This window comes from Salvelinus fontinalis, chromosome 32 (genome assembly GCF_029448725.1).
Source record: "Salvelinus fontinalis isolate EN_2023a chromosome 32, ASM2944872v1, whole genome shotgun sequence".
NCBI lineage: Eukaryota > Metazoa > Chordata > Actinopteri > Salmoniformes > Salmonidae > Salvelinus > Salvelinus fontinalis.
Genome location: NC_074696.1, coordinates 38,994,907 through 39,010,088, shown reverse-complemented (window position 1 = coordinate 39,010,088; position 15,182 = coordinate 38,994,907). Strand labels below are relative to the sequence as shown.

The window sequence follows — 15,182 nt, the reverse complement described above, 5'->3', positions numbered from 1 at the left end:
ACGAACATGATGTTGCCCAGCCCCACTGATTATAACAACGTTGCCAAGTACTTATTTATTGAGGCAATGAACAAAACCAAGCGGCTGATATACACTGGTATATTAGATGTATTCTTGACATAAAACCAGCTATTACTAAGTACTGCCACCATACAAACTTGCCATCAGTGGCAATGAACATGCAACATGTTGCAAGGCCACTCAAAATGGTTGTGTGTGTGTGTGTGTGTGTGTGTGTGTGTGTGTGTGTGTGTGTGTGTGTGTGTGTGTGTGTGTGTGTGTGTGTGTGTGTGTGTGGAAAAGCTTTCCGCTGCCTGCACCATTACCCATGTCTATACACCTTTCACTCTGTTACAAGAATCATTTAGGTCCTACCCTCCCCACAATACCTCTACGCTCCGTTGCCATAGCATAACTGCAACAAACTATTATTTAAAATACATCTCTTTCCCGCTGTTTATGCCTCCACGGTTATTTCCCAAGTGTTGTTTGACTACCTGAAGTTTCTTAGGAGGATGAAAGAACTACTAATTACTTATGCACTCCCTACCACACACACACTACCCCCAACGAGAGTAGTATTTCATTACAATAATCAATCATTTAAAAGGACTCGCTTTTCATCAAGACCCAAGCATCACAGATGAGCTCCCGAGTCACTACAGACCCTGGTTCGATTCCAAACTGTATCACAACCGGCCATGATTAGGAGTCCCATAGTGCTGCACACAATTATTTTTTTTAGGCAAACAAATTCTTATTTACAATGACGGCCTACCCTGGCCAAACAAATTGTGCGCCGCCCTATGGGACTCCCCGACTATGGTCGATTGTGATACAGCCAAGGATTGGCCCAGCCTCGTCCGGTTTAGGGTTTCGCCTGGGTTGGCCGTCATTGTAAATACGAATTTGTTCTTAACTGACTTGCCTTGTTAAATATATATATATTTGTTTTTTTAAGATGTGACCCACGTCAATTGTCATCACCCCCCTCTCTCTCACCCTTCCCTCCCCGCTTCCATCGCGGTCAATTTCAGTAGAGGCATTCATTTTTAAAGCGCCCCTGTCATCGGGATGATAAAACAGCACGTCTCAATGCTGGTGGTAACATGGTGGAATAGGTCCAAACACGGGGTTGGTTTCAGGCTATGTAGCGTTTCAGTTATTAAAACTAAGAACCATGTTTTAAAATGCGCAACCAAAAGGGAGAAATTGTGTTATTAACTATTATGCAATATGTTCGTGTCTTGGGAACACAAACTCAACGCACAACAGTGTATGTAATTTGGGTAAATTCCTTGACGTTAGCTGGCATGGGACTTAATAAAACTGCTTCCTTTGGTGTCTGGAAGCCACAATTTAATATCAAGATCAGACTTGAAAACACACGCAGTTGGTTTCACTCAATGAAACACAGATGGGACACAAAGTAGCATAGCGAGTGTAGCCTATTTATCCAACATGTAAACAATGAAACAATCGAGATTATGATATTGTCCCGCTGTCTCGCCGTAGATCAACTCAGGCCAGGCCAACTTCTTTCTTCTCATTCCTTACCTTTGTATCTCTCCAGAACATCTTCGTACGCCTGGGCGAATTCCTTCTCCTGGGAATAGCTGGTCGGCTGTAAACCCGGGATGAAGCCGGCCATGGTGCCTCTGTTACCGGTGGCCAGCAGACGAATGGCCCGCTACCGCATTAATCCAGGACGGTGGATCCGGGTCCTCTGCTCGCAAACACAGCTGTCAAATCCGTTTTGCGTTGAAAGCCACGGTGGATGTGCTCCTCTCCCTTGTTTGCCTGTGAAAGTGGCGATTCGCGAGGCTAATTGGTTGAAGGAAAAAGTGAAGCCGCTCACTTGACAAGTCGAGTCATTCGTAGTTTGAATAAAATATGTGGACCAAAAAAGCAACAGAAAGCTCAAACCTTCTATCCGATAGAAAATGGTCTATGAACGTTTTAGCCTACCATTATTTAATTCAATATATCGACCCATTATTGTCCAATGTGTTCGTCAAGCCACAATTCCAGGCGCATCGCTCCAGACCTTCCGACCCGGCGAATGTGTTTTATGTGTGTGCGTGAGCGCCACTGAAGCGTGTCTGCGTAAAGGCAAGGGGGTTCGTAGTGGGATGGCTCCTTCTGAAATCAGAAACAAGGCTCCACTGAAATAGTATCCGGACACCGGTTCTTATATCCCCTTTAATCGGTGTCTTCTTGGTTCGATTAAACCGCTTTAGCTCCTCTACATGCTTCTTACCAGCTCAATGGCCGCTTCTATTGAAGACACGGCTTGTGGGCTGCGACTCTCCGCCTGCCTGCCTCTCTCTCTCTCTCCCTCCCTCTCTTTCTCTCTCTCCCTCTCTCTCTCTCTCTCTCTCACTCCCTCTCTCATCTCGCGCTCAGGTTTCTCTATTCTTCCTGCAGTGGCTGTCATCCATCCCTCTCTACCAGCCACGCCAGAAACCTCCAGCAGAAGAAATGTGTCGCTGTAGGTCAATATATGGCTGCTGTGGCACAAGTGCGTAAAGTAGGGTTGGAGCGCCCCTCTGTGGTATCCCGACTGGTGTTACGGCACCACCTCCTTTTACTCAAAAAAGATGGCGCGTCCAGTAATCTGCTTTGAAGATAGCTGCTTTTGTTTTGGACTGAACCAATGCTGAGCCTGCCATCTAACGGCAATTGAAAGTAAAACCAGTTAAGAACCCGAAAAGTTCCACTGCTCCAACAACAATCCACACGCATAACAGTTTAACAGAATGTGCTGTATTTCATGGAGCCTAAAATCAAGATGGTAATTTTGCACACTCCTATCCAGAAAAAATATGTACATACATAAGGGGGCTGAACAGCTACCACAGCACATTATGTGTCAGAGTGCCACACAAGGACACACAGGTGAAGCCAATCAATAAATACTTTTTTTACAGACACAAAAACATCAATAATGTGGGTTCACAGCTCCAATCCAGTTGTGTTGGTCATTACTGAAACGTGGTTAAGGAAGAGTGTTCTGAATACACTAAGGATCACCTTCAGTGGTCGGTTGTCTCCACCAAGTCTGTCCCCAAACAATTTGATTTGCTGGTTTTAAGCATTAAACTTTCAAATAGCTCTTTGTTGACTGTTGCTGGGTGTTATCGTCCTCCATCAGCACCGGCCTGTACCCTACCTGCCCTAAGCTCTCTCCTGGTCCCTTACACTAAATCTGAATTTGTCCTGCTAGGTGACCTAAACTGGGACATGCTTAAACCACCTGACCAAGTCCTAACGCAATGGGACTCCCTAAATCTTTCTCAGATTATTACCAATCCCACAAGGTATGACTCCAAACACCCAGAAAAGTCTCCTCTCCTCAAAGTTATGCTCATAAATAATCCTGATAGGTATCAATCTGGTGTTTTCTGTAATGACCTTAGTGATCACTGTTTTACAGCCTGTGTTCATAACGGCTGCTCAGTGAAACGACCTGTCCTGATTTGTCATAGACGCTTGCTAAAAAACTATAATGGGCAAGCCTTCCTTCATGAACTGGCCTCTGTAAAATGGTATAGAATCAGCTTGATCCCCTCTGTCGAAGACGCTTGGACCTTCTTTTTAGATATTTTCAGTGGTATTGTTAACAAACATGCCCCCATAAAGAAAATGAGAATTAAAAACAGGTTCAGCCTCTGGTTACTCCACCTCAAGAATTGCATTTAGTGAAAGGCTCGGCACACACATACTCAGGCTGACTGGCTCTCGTTCAGGCAAATGAGAAATAAGTGCACTCAGGCTATCCAGAAGGCTAAAGTTTGTTACTTTAAGGAGCAGTTCTCTCTCTGTGGGTCCAACCCCAAGAAGTTCTGGAAAACAGTTAAAGACCTGGAGAATAAACCCCCCTCACAGCTGCCCATGTCCCTTAATTGGGCACAGATGATGTGGTTGTTACTGACAAGAAGCACATGCCTGAGCACTTCATTAAGTCAGGATTTCTGTTTGACTTAGCCATGCCTCCTTGCCCATCCAACATTTCCTAATCTCCCACCCCTTCTAATGTGACTATCCCTGATGCTTCTTCCTCTTTTTCCCCTGCCCCGCTACAAAGTTTCTCCCTGCAGGCAGTCACTGAGTCCAAGGTGCTAAAGGAGCTCCTGAAACTTGAACCCCAAAAACCATCTGGGTCAGATGGTTTAGACCCTTTCTTCTTTAAGGTTGCTGCCCCTATCACCGCCAAGCCTATCTCTGACCTTTTTAACCTGTCTCTCCTTTCTGTGGAGGCTCCCATTGCTTGGAACGCAGTCACGGTTCATCCTTTATTTAAAGGGGGAGATCAAGCTGATCCTAACTGTTACAGGCCTATTTCTATTTTGCCCTGTTTATCAAAAGTCTTGATGTCTATAGTATTCTCTCTGGTATGCAATCTGGTTTCCGCTCAGGTTATGGATGTGTCACTGCAACCTTAAAGGTTCTCAATGATGTCACCATTGCCCTTGATTCTAAGCAATGTTGTCCTGCTATTATAATTGACTTGGCCAAAGCTTTTGATACGGTAGACCATTCCATTCTTGTGGGCCAGCTAAGGAGTATTGGTATCTCTCAGGGGTCTTTGGTCTGGTTTGCTAACTACCTCTCTCAAAAAGTGCAGTGTATAAACTCAGAAAATCTGCTGTCTCAGCCACTGCCTGTCACCAAGGGAGTACCCCAAGGCTTGATCCTAGGTCCCACACTCTTCTTAATTTACATCAACAACATAGCTCAGGCAGCAGGAAGCTCTCTCATCCATTTATATGCAGATGATACAGTCTTATACTCAGCTGGCCCATCCCCAGATGTTGTGTTAAATGCTCTACAACAAAGCTTTCTTAGTGTCCAACAAGCTTTCTCTACCCTTTACCTTGTTCTGAACACATCCTAAACAAAGGTCATGTGGTTTGGTAAGAAGAATGCCCCTCTCCCCACAGGTGTGATTACTACCTCTGAGGGTTTAGAGCTTGAGGTAGCCACCTCATACAAGTACTTGGGAGTAAGGATAGACGGTACACTGTCCTTCTCTCAGCACATATCACAGCTGCAGGTTAAAGTTAAATCTAGACTTGGTTTCTGGAACGAGCTGCAACAAATACACAAACTGGACAGTTTTATCTCACTCTCTTCATTCAAAGACTCAATCATGGACACTCTTACTGGCAGTTGTGGCTGCTTTGCGTGATCTATTGTTGTCTCTACCTTCTTGCCCTTTGTGCTGTTGTCTGTGCCCAATAATGTTTGTACCATGTTTTGTGTTGCTACCATGTTGTGGTCCTACTATGTTGTTGTCATGTTGTGTTGCTGCCTTGCTATGTTGTTGTCTTAGGTCTCTTATGTAGTGTTGTATTGTCTCTCCTGTCGTGATGTGTGTGTTGTCCTATATTTATATATATATTTATTTGTAATCCCAGCCCCCGTCCCCGCAGTAGGCCTTTTGGTAGGCCATCACTGTAAATAAGAATTTGTCCTTAACTGACTTGCCTAGTTAAATAAAGGTTAAATAAAAATAACAAAATAAATATTAGGGCTGACCCCCAATTAGTCTATTGTTTTTGGTCAATAGGCTGTTGGTACACTGAAATTTTTCTAGTCGAGCAGTAACAAATATACAGCACCAATCAAACGTTTTGGACACACCTACTCATTCCAGGGTTTTTCTTTACTTTTACTATTTTCTACATTGTAGAATAATAGTGAAGACATCAAAACTATGTGGTAACCAAAAAACTGTTAAACAAATCAAAACGTATTTTATAATTGAGAATCTTCAAAGCGCCCACCTTCTGCCTTGATGATAGCTTTGCACACTCTTGGCAATCTCTCAACCAGCTTCATGAGGTAGTCACCTGGATTGCATTTCAATTAACAGGTGTGCCATGAAAAAAGTTAAATAGTGAAATTAATGCATTTGAGCCAATCAGTTGTGTTGTGACAAGATAGGGGTAGTATAGTTAACTAAGGTTAAATAAAAAAAATAACTGAGCACTTGTTGGCTGCTTTTCCTTCACTCTGTGGTCTGACTCATCCCAATCCATCTCAATTTGGTTTAGGTCCAGTGATTGTGGAGGCCAGGTCATCTGATGCAGCACTCCATCACTCTCCTTCTTGGTAAAATAGCCCTTACACAGCCTGGAGGTGTGTTGGGTCATTGTCCTGTTGAAAAACAAATGATAGTCCCACTAAGCCCAAACCAGATGGGATGGCGTATCGCTGCAGAATGCTGTGGTAGCCATGCTGGTTAAGTGTGCCTTGAATTCCAAATAAATCACAGACAGTGTCACCAGCAAAGCACCCCCACACCATAATACCTCCTCCTCCATACTTTACAGTGGGAAATACACATGTGGAGATCATTCGTTCACCCCCACCGCGTCTCACAAAGACACGGTGGTTGGAACCAAAAATCTCAAATTTGGACTCCAGACCAAAGGACATATTTCCACCGGTCTAATGTCCATTGCTCGTGTTTCTTGGCCCAAGCAAGTCTCTTCTTATTATTGGTGTCCTTTAGTAGTGGTTTCTTTGCAGCAATTCGACCATGAAGGCCTGATTCACACAGTCTCCTCTGAACCGTTGATGTTGAGATTAGGGATGCACAATATATCGGTGAGCATATCGGAATCGGCTGATATTAGCTACAAATGTCAACATCGGCATCGGCCCGATGTCTAGTTTAACGCTGATGTGCAAAACCGATGTCAAAGCTGACGTGCATACCTATATAACGTAGGTAGATTATGTAATGACGCCACGAAAAATACAGCGCTACATAGAACAAAAGCAGAAAGATACTAAGCACACACTTCCAACAACTAAACAAGTTCAAGTCCAGCAGTCATTTCAAAGAGAAATCCATGAACTCCATTTACGTCAAGATAATGGAATTCATTGTCCTTGACAATCAACCGTTCTCTGTTGTGGATGATGTTGGCTTTCGCCGACTGGTCGAGCACCTCGAGCCAGTCGTGATCCTAACTGACCTAAGACAGGGCATTTCTACTAGCATTAAATGTCAGGAATTGTGAAAAACTGAGTTTAAATGTATTTGGCTAAGGTGTATGTAAACTTCCGACTTCAACTGTAGGTACAAGGACGGCTACTTCGATGCAGACAAGAAACAGGGTTTACGTGAAATGTTACAGACACATCTGGACAAGATGGAAATGGACACAGTGACAGTGTGCACAGAGGAAGAGAGGCCACGGACAGACAGAGCTGAAGCTGCTTAACATGTATGATGAGGGCCTCCCGGGTGGCGCAGTGGTCTAGGGCACTGCATCGCAGTGCTAACTGCGCCACCAGAGTCTCTGGGTTCGCGCCCAGGCTCTGTCGCAGCCGGCTGCGACCGGGAGGTCCGTGGGGCGACGCACAATTGGCATAGCGTCGTCCGGGGTAGGGAGGGTTTGGCCGGTAGGGATATCCTTGTCTCATCGCGCTTCAGCGACTCCTGTGGCGGGCCGGGCGCAGTGCGCGCCAACCAAGGGGGGCCAGGTACACGGTGTTTCCTCCGACACATTGGTGCGGCTGGCTTCCGGGTTGGAGGCGCGCTGTGTTAAGAAGCAGTACGGCTGGTTGGGTTGTGCTTCGGAGGACGCATGGCTTCGACCTTCGTCTCTCCCGTGCCCGTACGGGAGTTGTAGCGATGAGACAAGGTAGTAATTAGTAGCGATTGGATACCACGAAAATTGGGGAGAAAATGGGATAAAAAATAAAAAATAAAAAAAATAAAAAATAAAAAACATGTATGATGAAATCCTGGTTGAGAATGAACAACGAAACAGCACAGCAAGTAAGTGAAAGAAATAGGTTTTGATTGTGTTTTACTGGAAATGGGGACATATGTAAATGCCAACAAAATAACTTTTTGGTCAGTGTGTGTGTGTTTCAACTATTTAACTGTACTAGAATGCTTAAAAGGCCGCAAAAACCAAATTGGGGCAAGGAAAATATCGGATATCCGTATCGGCCCAGAATTTCATATTGGTCCATCCCTATTTGAGATGTATCTGTTACTTGAACTCGGTGAAGCATTTATTTGGGCTGCAATTTCTGAGGCTGGTAACTCTAATGAACATCCTCTGCAGCAGAGGTAACTTTGGGTCTTCCATTCCTGTGGCGGTCCTCATGAGAGCCAGTTTCGTCATAGCGCTTGATGGGATTTGCGACTGCACTTGAAGAAACTTTCAAAATTCTTGAAATGTTCTGTATTGACTGACCTTCATGTCTTAAAGTAACGATGGACTGTCATTTCTCTTTGCTTATTTGAGCTGTTCTTGCCATAATATGGACTTGGTCTTTTACCAAATCTTCTGTATACCCCCCTACCTTGTCACAACACAACTGATTGGCTCAAACGCATTAAGGAGGAAAGATATTTACACAAATTAAGAAGGCACAGCTGTTAATTGAAATGCATTACAGGTGACTACCTCATGAAGCTGGTTGAGAGAATGCCAAGAGTGTGCAAAGCTGTCATCAAGGCAAAGGGTGGCTACTTTGAAGAATCTCAAAAATAAAATATATTTTGATTTGTTTAACACTTTTTTGTTTACTACATGATTCCATTAGTGTTATTTCATAGGGTTGATGTCTTCACTATTATTCTACAATGTAGAAAATAGTAAAAAATAAAATAAAACCCTGGAATGAGTAGGTGTTCTAAAACTTTTGACCGGTAATGTATATACATACATTTGCACCCATCTCAGTGAACTAATCCATTGCAGAGGCCTAGACTCAAAGCCAATTGATGCTTGATCCAAAAATGTGGTCAGTGGCTCAGGGTGTGACGCAATTGCGGAGCCTCCAGAAGCATGCAGAGTCCAAATTGAGCTCCGTACCGCATCACCGTGCACCTTACAAATGTCTCTGTCTAGCTCCGTATTGACATGATTGGTTGACGGTAGGTGGGGGCGGTACATCCTGTATGAACATAAACTCACTTCTTTGACGGCTTCTATCTCAACAGCTTTGCACATTGTTTCATAACTTCCTTGTGTGAATTATTTCTGTTTGTTTGTTGTTGTATATCAATTGCAAATTAATTACTTAAAAATCATACAATGTGATTTTCTGGAATTTTGTTTTAGATTCCGTCTCTCACAGTTGAAGTGTACCTATGATAAAAATTACAGACCTCTTTTCTCTGCTGACCCCTACGGGCGGTCTGCGCCTCTTTCCTCTTAAATTGCTCCCCAGGTACCAGGGCTGCCGAGTTTGAGTGGCGGACAGTCAGCTGGGGGACACGGGGCTACTGCTAGGAGCCGGGACTGGTATCCTTTTTTTTCATTTTGGGGAAATTTGGATTGTTTTGAATATGTTGGAGAAATTTGGGTTCAGGGAGGGACCCTCATTTTAAGGAGGGGGGTGTCACGGCCCCTCCTCAGGGGTGGTTCCTCCTGCAGGCAGAGGAGGGTCGTTAGTGATTGGAGCCACCTGGGCCCAGGGTATTTAAACTTGCTTCACTAATCACTTCTCTCTCTCTCTGCTCCTCCAGGTGTGATCCTGTTTTGTTTCTTCCTTTGTAGTTTTACATAGTTTTCACTCAGTCATATTCACACACACGGATTCACGCATCCTTGCACTTTACATACACCTTACATTATGATACTTCCACACCTCATTCCTTTTTCTTTGTTTAAAGTTAATAGTTTTGGTTTAGAATAAAGAACCTTTTTAATTGGCCTATACCTGTTGTTCGTGTCCCCTCATTTTTGTCACAGGCTATGAGCCGGCCTGTGACAATATGAAAACCATAACTGGTAGAAATTGTCAAATAAATGGGCATTCCACATGAGAAAGGTTCCCAACTCCTCCTGTAGCCTATAGCCTAATGGTTGGGTCAGGTAAAAAAAAAAATAAATGGTTATCTAGATCTCTGGCTCCCTCTTGAGTCATGTGTGTCTTATTTCATCAAACAGTAAGCTTAAAGCATCAGACAAGCTCAATGCATATAGTTGAAAGAACAGACAACTTTCGGTCAACAAGACAGCCCTAGTAGATATCAACTGGCTGGATCCATAGTCTCATATCATCTCAGGGTGATAAAGATCCATAACATCCATAGCCTAGTATAATCAATGAATGGCATGTTCACAGTAACCTACACCGTCGTCAAGAGGATCTAGACAGGTGAGACTGACGTGTGTTGTGTCTGAAGTCCATAAGATGGGAGGCTGTGTGTAGTAGGCCTATGGGCGGGGCAGGAGACGTCTGGGGTGTAAGGGGATCTCAGAAGTCCAGACAAACGCATGTCAGTGAGGGATACCTGCCATAGAGGATTCTCCAAGCCCAGCCTTACCCTGACCAATACTGTACTGTCACAGTGCTTCCTAGCCTGACGTAAACCAGACCTCATCCAAAGTCGTCGGCTGTTATGCAACATCAGCATTTCCTCAGTACTGTGAATAATACAGACATGACAATTAGAAGAAGACGAACTGTATAATCCATCCGCAACTGATTGGTTCAGTCCGAATATTATGGAATACAAGAACATTACGAAATAGACGGGGATAAGAAAAGATGACAGTCTTATTTTGTCCCCAAAATGTAGGAAGTGAGGCAAAGAGGGAGTGAGAAATGGAGAGAAAGGCTAAATTATTCAGTGCATCTCCATGGAGATATTTTATTTCTTCTAAGTCATGTCTGTCCATTTCTTTCTGTCCCCCCCCCCCCCCCCAACTTCTTCTCTCTTTACAAGCACACACACACATCCAATGATCTACAGTCATGAACGCTTTGTATGAATATGAACATACAAACCCATAAAGTGTAGCCTTTCAGCCGTCAAACCTGGCAAGCACACACACACTGAGTCCAGTCCCCTCTAACCGTCTAGAGTTTTGGATATGAAAGCAAAGTACAGCAGACATTGTTGTTGGCCGTCCATTAGCTCCCGCAGTAGTACACACACCCACATACAGGACCACCGACACAGACGTATGATACAGTAGACATAGAGAAGAGAGGAAGAGGCAATAGTGATGGGAGTGAACTGAACGAGGGTGACCCGTTTTACCGTATATCGGAAGATTCACTGACGGCTTGACCACTGTTATCAGTTATATAATCGTCCTCTGGCATTGGTTGATCGCACACACAGGCAGACAGAGACATATAGCATAAACCCTGAAAGGTTTTCTAGAAGCTTTATCATTACAAGTGAACTTGGATTCACCCCAAATGGTGTAATAAGATTCCCTCCATAAACAGTGCTCTCTTCACCATCATCAGATAATAAGAACAAACAGTTCAAACGGTCAAGTAGAGCTGGGAGATATAGAAAAAAATTGCTTGAATTTTGATGCGACAAAGATGAATAAAACATGAATGTAAACTACAGTTTTTTGTATTATCCTTTAAACTACGAGAACTGGTTTGATGGTTGTAATTACTCATTAACAAGCAAACTTGTTTCATTTCAAACGTCACATTTCTCTAGTATAGGCTACTTATCGTCATGAACGATAGCAGCAAAATGCCTGCGTTAAGTGCTCGTAGCCGATCATTTTCGGTGTATCGTCCCAGCTCTGTGGTCATCTACCTCAAGGCAAGACTGACAGGATCTTTACAGGGTGACACAATAATTATATCCCCATCTAGTGGTCATAAGTGCAAACTACAACTTTTTATGTGACCCTATGTGACAAAAGTAGGACTGATGAAATGGGCTTGAGTCATCTTTGTTGGATCATGCTGAGACTAGGTGCAGACAGTGAATGTGGCTTTCACACACACGCACATCAACACCATCATCCCAGACCCACTCCAATTCGCATACTGCCCCAACAAATCCACAGATGACGCAATCTCTATTCCACTCCACACTGCCCTCTCCCACCAGTACAAGAGGAACACCTATGTGAGAACGCTGCTCATTGGCTACAGGTCAGCGTTCAACACCATAGTGCCCTCCAAGCTCATCTCTAAGCTAAGGACACTGGGCACGACAAGGCCTCTTCCCCCTCAGGAGACTGAAATGATTTGGTATGGGCCCTCAGATCCTCAAAAAGTTCTGCAGCTGCACCATTGAGAGCATCTTGACTGGCTGCATCACCGGTGGGTATGGCAACTGCTTGGCATCCGACCACAAGGCATTACAGTGAATAGTGTGCACGGCCCAGTACATCACTGGGACCAAGCTCTCTGCCATCCAGGAACTCTATACCAGGCGGTAATGAAATGGCTACCCGGACTATTTGCATTGTGTATCCCCCCAACCCCTCTTTTATGCTGCTGCTACACTCCGTTTATCATATATGCATAGTCACTTTAACTACACATTCATGTACATACTACCTCAATTGGGCCGACCAACCAGTGTCCCCGCACATTGGCTAACCAGGCTATCTGCATTGTGTCCTGCCACCCACCACCCGCCAACCCCTCTTTTACGCTACTGCTACTCTCTGTTTATCATATATGCATAGTCACTTTAACCATATCTACATGTACATACTACCTCAATCAGCCTGACTAACCGGTGCCTGTATGTAGCCTCGCTACTGTTATTTTTCACTGTCTTTTTTACTGTTGTTTTACTTTTTTACTTACCTATTGTTCACCTAATACCTTTTTTGCACTGTTGGTTAGAGCCTGTAAGTAAGCATTTCACGTGATAAATAAACTTTGATTTGATTTCTGTCCGAGAAAGGTCCTAAAAATGGTCAAATATCCCAGACCCCCAAGTCATAGACTGTTCTCACAGCTATCGCAGGGCAAGCGATACCGATGCACCAAGTCTGGAACCAACAGGACCCTGAACAGCTTCTACCACCAAGCCAGAAGAATTTGTTCTTAACTGACTTTCCTAAATAAAGGTTAAATAAAAAATATTAAAATAAAATAAAAAGAAGACTGCTAAATAATGAAATAGTTAACCAAATAGCTACCCGGATTATCTGCACTGACCCTTTATGCACTAACTTTTTTTGACTCATCAGATACGCTGCTGCTACTGTTTATTATCTATCCTGTTGCCTAGCCCCTTTATTCCTAGTTATATAGCTTGGGCTCTCAGGGTGTTCTGAGGTTGTGTGTATAGGGCCTCTGTTGACGTGTGTTTTAAGTAACAGACATAATTGACTTATAGCGTGGCCTTCCAACTCCCCTTTTCCCGGTCCAAATTGCTCACATCCCCTTTCCCTCTTTCTCTGTGTCCCCTCCACACGTACTCTCTCGCCCCTGTCTCTCTTTATATGTCATCATTACCCATCCTCCCCCTCTTTGAAGCTTGCCCATTTCCTCTGTATGCCCTCCTTCCCTCTTCCTCCTCTCGGTCCAATCTCTTTTAATTGTGGATTCCTCGTTGGGTTCATTCTATCCCTCCCTCTACTTTTCTATGTGTCCTCCACAAAAAATGGTCTTTCTTTTCACAAACTTAAATTCAAATTCAAACGCTCGCTCTCTCTGTTTCACTTTTTTCCTCACTTTTCCAGTGTCTTTCCTGCTCCCTTCATAGCCATGGAAACCGGGAGACTGTGTGCATGCAGGTCCCCATGGCAACAGGGGAATAGGGCCGAGCCAGGCTAAGAGATGTCCTTTGAGCTGCCTGGTGAAATTTTTGTTGAGCAAGAGCTCAGGCAGGCAGTTGCCTAGACGCCTCAATTCCATGCAGGCACCTTATATCTGGGGCCTCAGTACATACTGTATGTAAATACATTTCCCCCCACTGCATCCACACACCCGGATACACTCTGCCTCCAGCCGACATTTACACATAGGCTATACCAGTCAGCAAATATCCAAATCCCTCAAGGCAAGACAGCTGCCTGAAAATAATTCAGAACTCGACAAATTATCCACAATAGCAGGAGATCTTGTTTTTGAACTGTTTTTAAATTACTGTTCCTTTCATGTGACAAATGTAGCCTATGTTCCCATGTGACATACAGATGCTCAACCTCAGCTGCTTCTAATGCTTCCAATTTCCACATGCCAATCTGTGACCAAACAGATTTTGGCCAAATGATTGTGGTCAAATGAGTTCAATTTAACCCAAGCAATACAGAATATTAGAATTATGAAACAGTCACCATAGCATGTAGTTTAGCTTGTATTGATTCTCACGTCATCCTCATCCTCAGTTGCATCCGAAATGAAAACCAATAGGAAATATCAGAGGGCCTTGCCTCCTTGAATAAAGATGATAGATCTGTATTCTGCTCCCACCACACAACAACGTTGCCTTAACGTTTGAGCCAAGACGTCAGTCAAAGGTCCTGCTGCCAACAGCGAGCCAAGAACTCTCTCTCATAATCAAACCACAACAGGCTGACACAGACACAGCCTTTCCTCTACCCACCCACTCACTTATACACACACGCACACACAATCCTGAAAGACTTTTGCACACATACACACACAGCCCAAACCCTGGCAGGTTGGCACCACAACACATCAGGACAGCTGTGAATTCCAGCTCTTAGAACCAGAGGACGACCACAACTGTCAACTGACCAGTACGGCCGAAAACCTCAAAAACAAGGGTTCAAAAAAGAAAACACAGTGTCTCACCGGAAACGCATGTCACAACTGATTCAAGCCAACAGGCAATAAAATAAAGACCTGTTTGTAGCTTTAGCATGACAGTTGACATCGCGTCACATGTAAACCGTGACGAATGGACTGCAGTTTTTTTTCTCACACTCCTACTCCTTCCTCCCTCCTTTTTCTTGACCTCTGACCAGGAATTTGTTGACTGCTTCCTCTCTCCTTCACACTGGTTAGTATACACAGCTGAATCCTGATAAATGCACTTACAGTGCATTCGGAAAGTATTCAGACCCCTTGACTTTTTACAGATATTGTTAAATTACAGCCTTGTTTTTTTCCTCATCAATCTACACACAATACCCCATAATGATGAAGCGAAAACAGGTTTTTGGAAATGTTTTCAAATTTACTAAAAATAAATAATTACATAATTATTCAGACCCTTTACTCAGTACTTTGTTGTTGCACCTTTGGCAGCGATTATAGCATCGAGTCTTCTTGGGGATGACGCTAGAAGCTTCACACACCTGTATTTGGGGAGTTTCTCTGCAAATCTTCTCGAGCTCTGTCAGGTTGGATGGGGAGCATCACTGCACAGCTATTTTCAGGTCTCTCCAGAGATGTTTGATCAGATTCATGTCCAGTTTCTAGCTAGGCCACTTAAGGACATTCAGAGA

The 15,182-nt window shown here is 43.9% G+C and overlaps 1 protein-coding gene across 9 annotated transcripts in view; it reads right to left on the bottom strand.

Annotated features, from left to right (window-relative positions):
* The window catches only part of LOC129831305 (microtubule-actin cross-linking factor 1-like), a 258,379-nt gene that overhangs the window by 235,466 nt on the left and 7,731 nt on the right, over positions 1-15,182 (bottom strand). Inside the window, exon 1 of one of the 9 annotated variants that reach the window (XM_055894584.1) lies at positions 1,558-2,313. The exons of the other annotated variants lie outside the window; for them this stretch is intronic. Within the exon in view, the coding sequence (XP_055750559.1) occupies positions 1,558-1,651 (94 nt within the window). The 5' untranslated portion in view covers positions 1,652-2,313. Of the gene's footprint in view, positions 1-1,557; positions 2,314-15,182 lie in introns of those variants that run through there. 9 annotated transcript variants of the gene reach the window in all.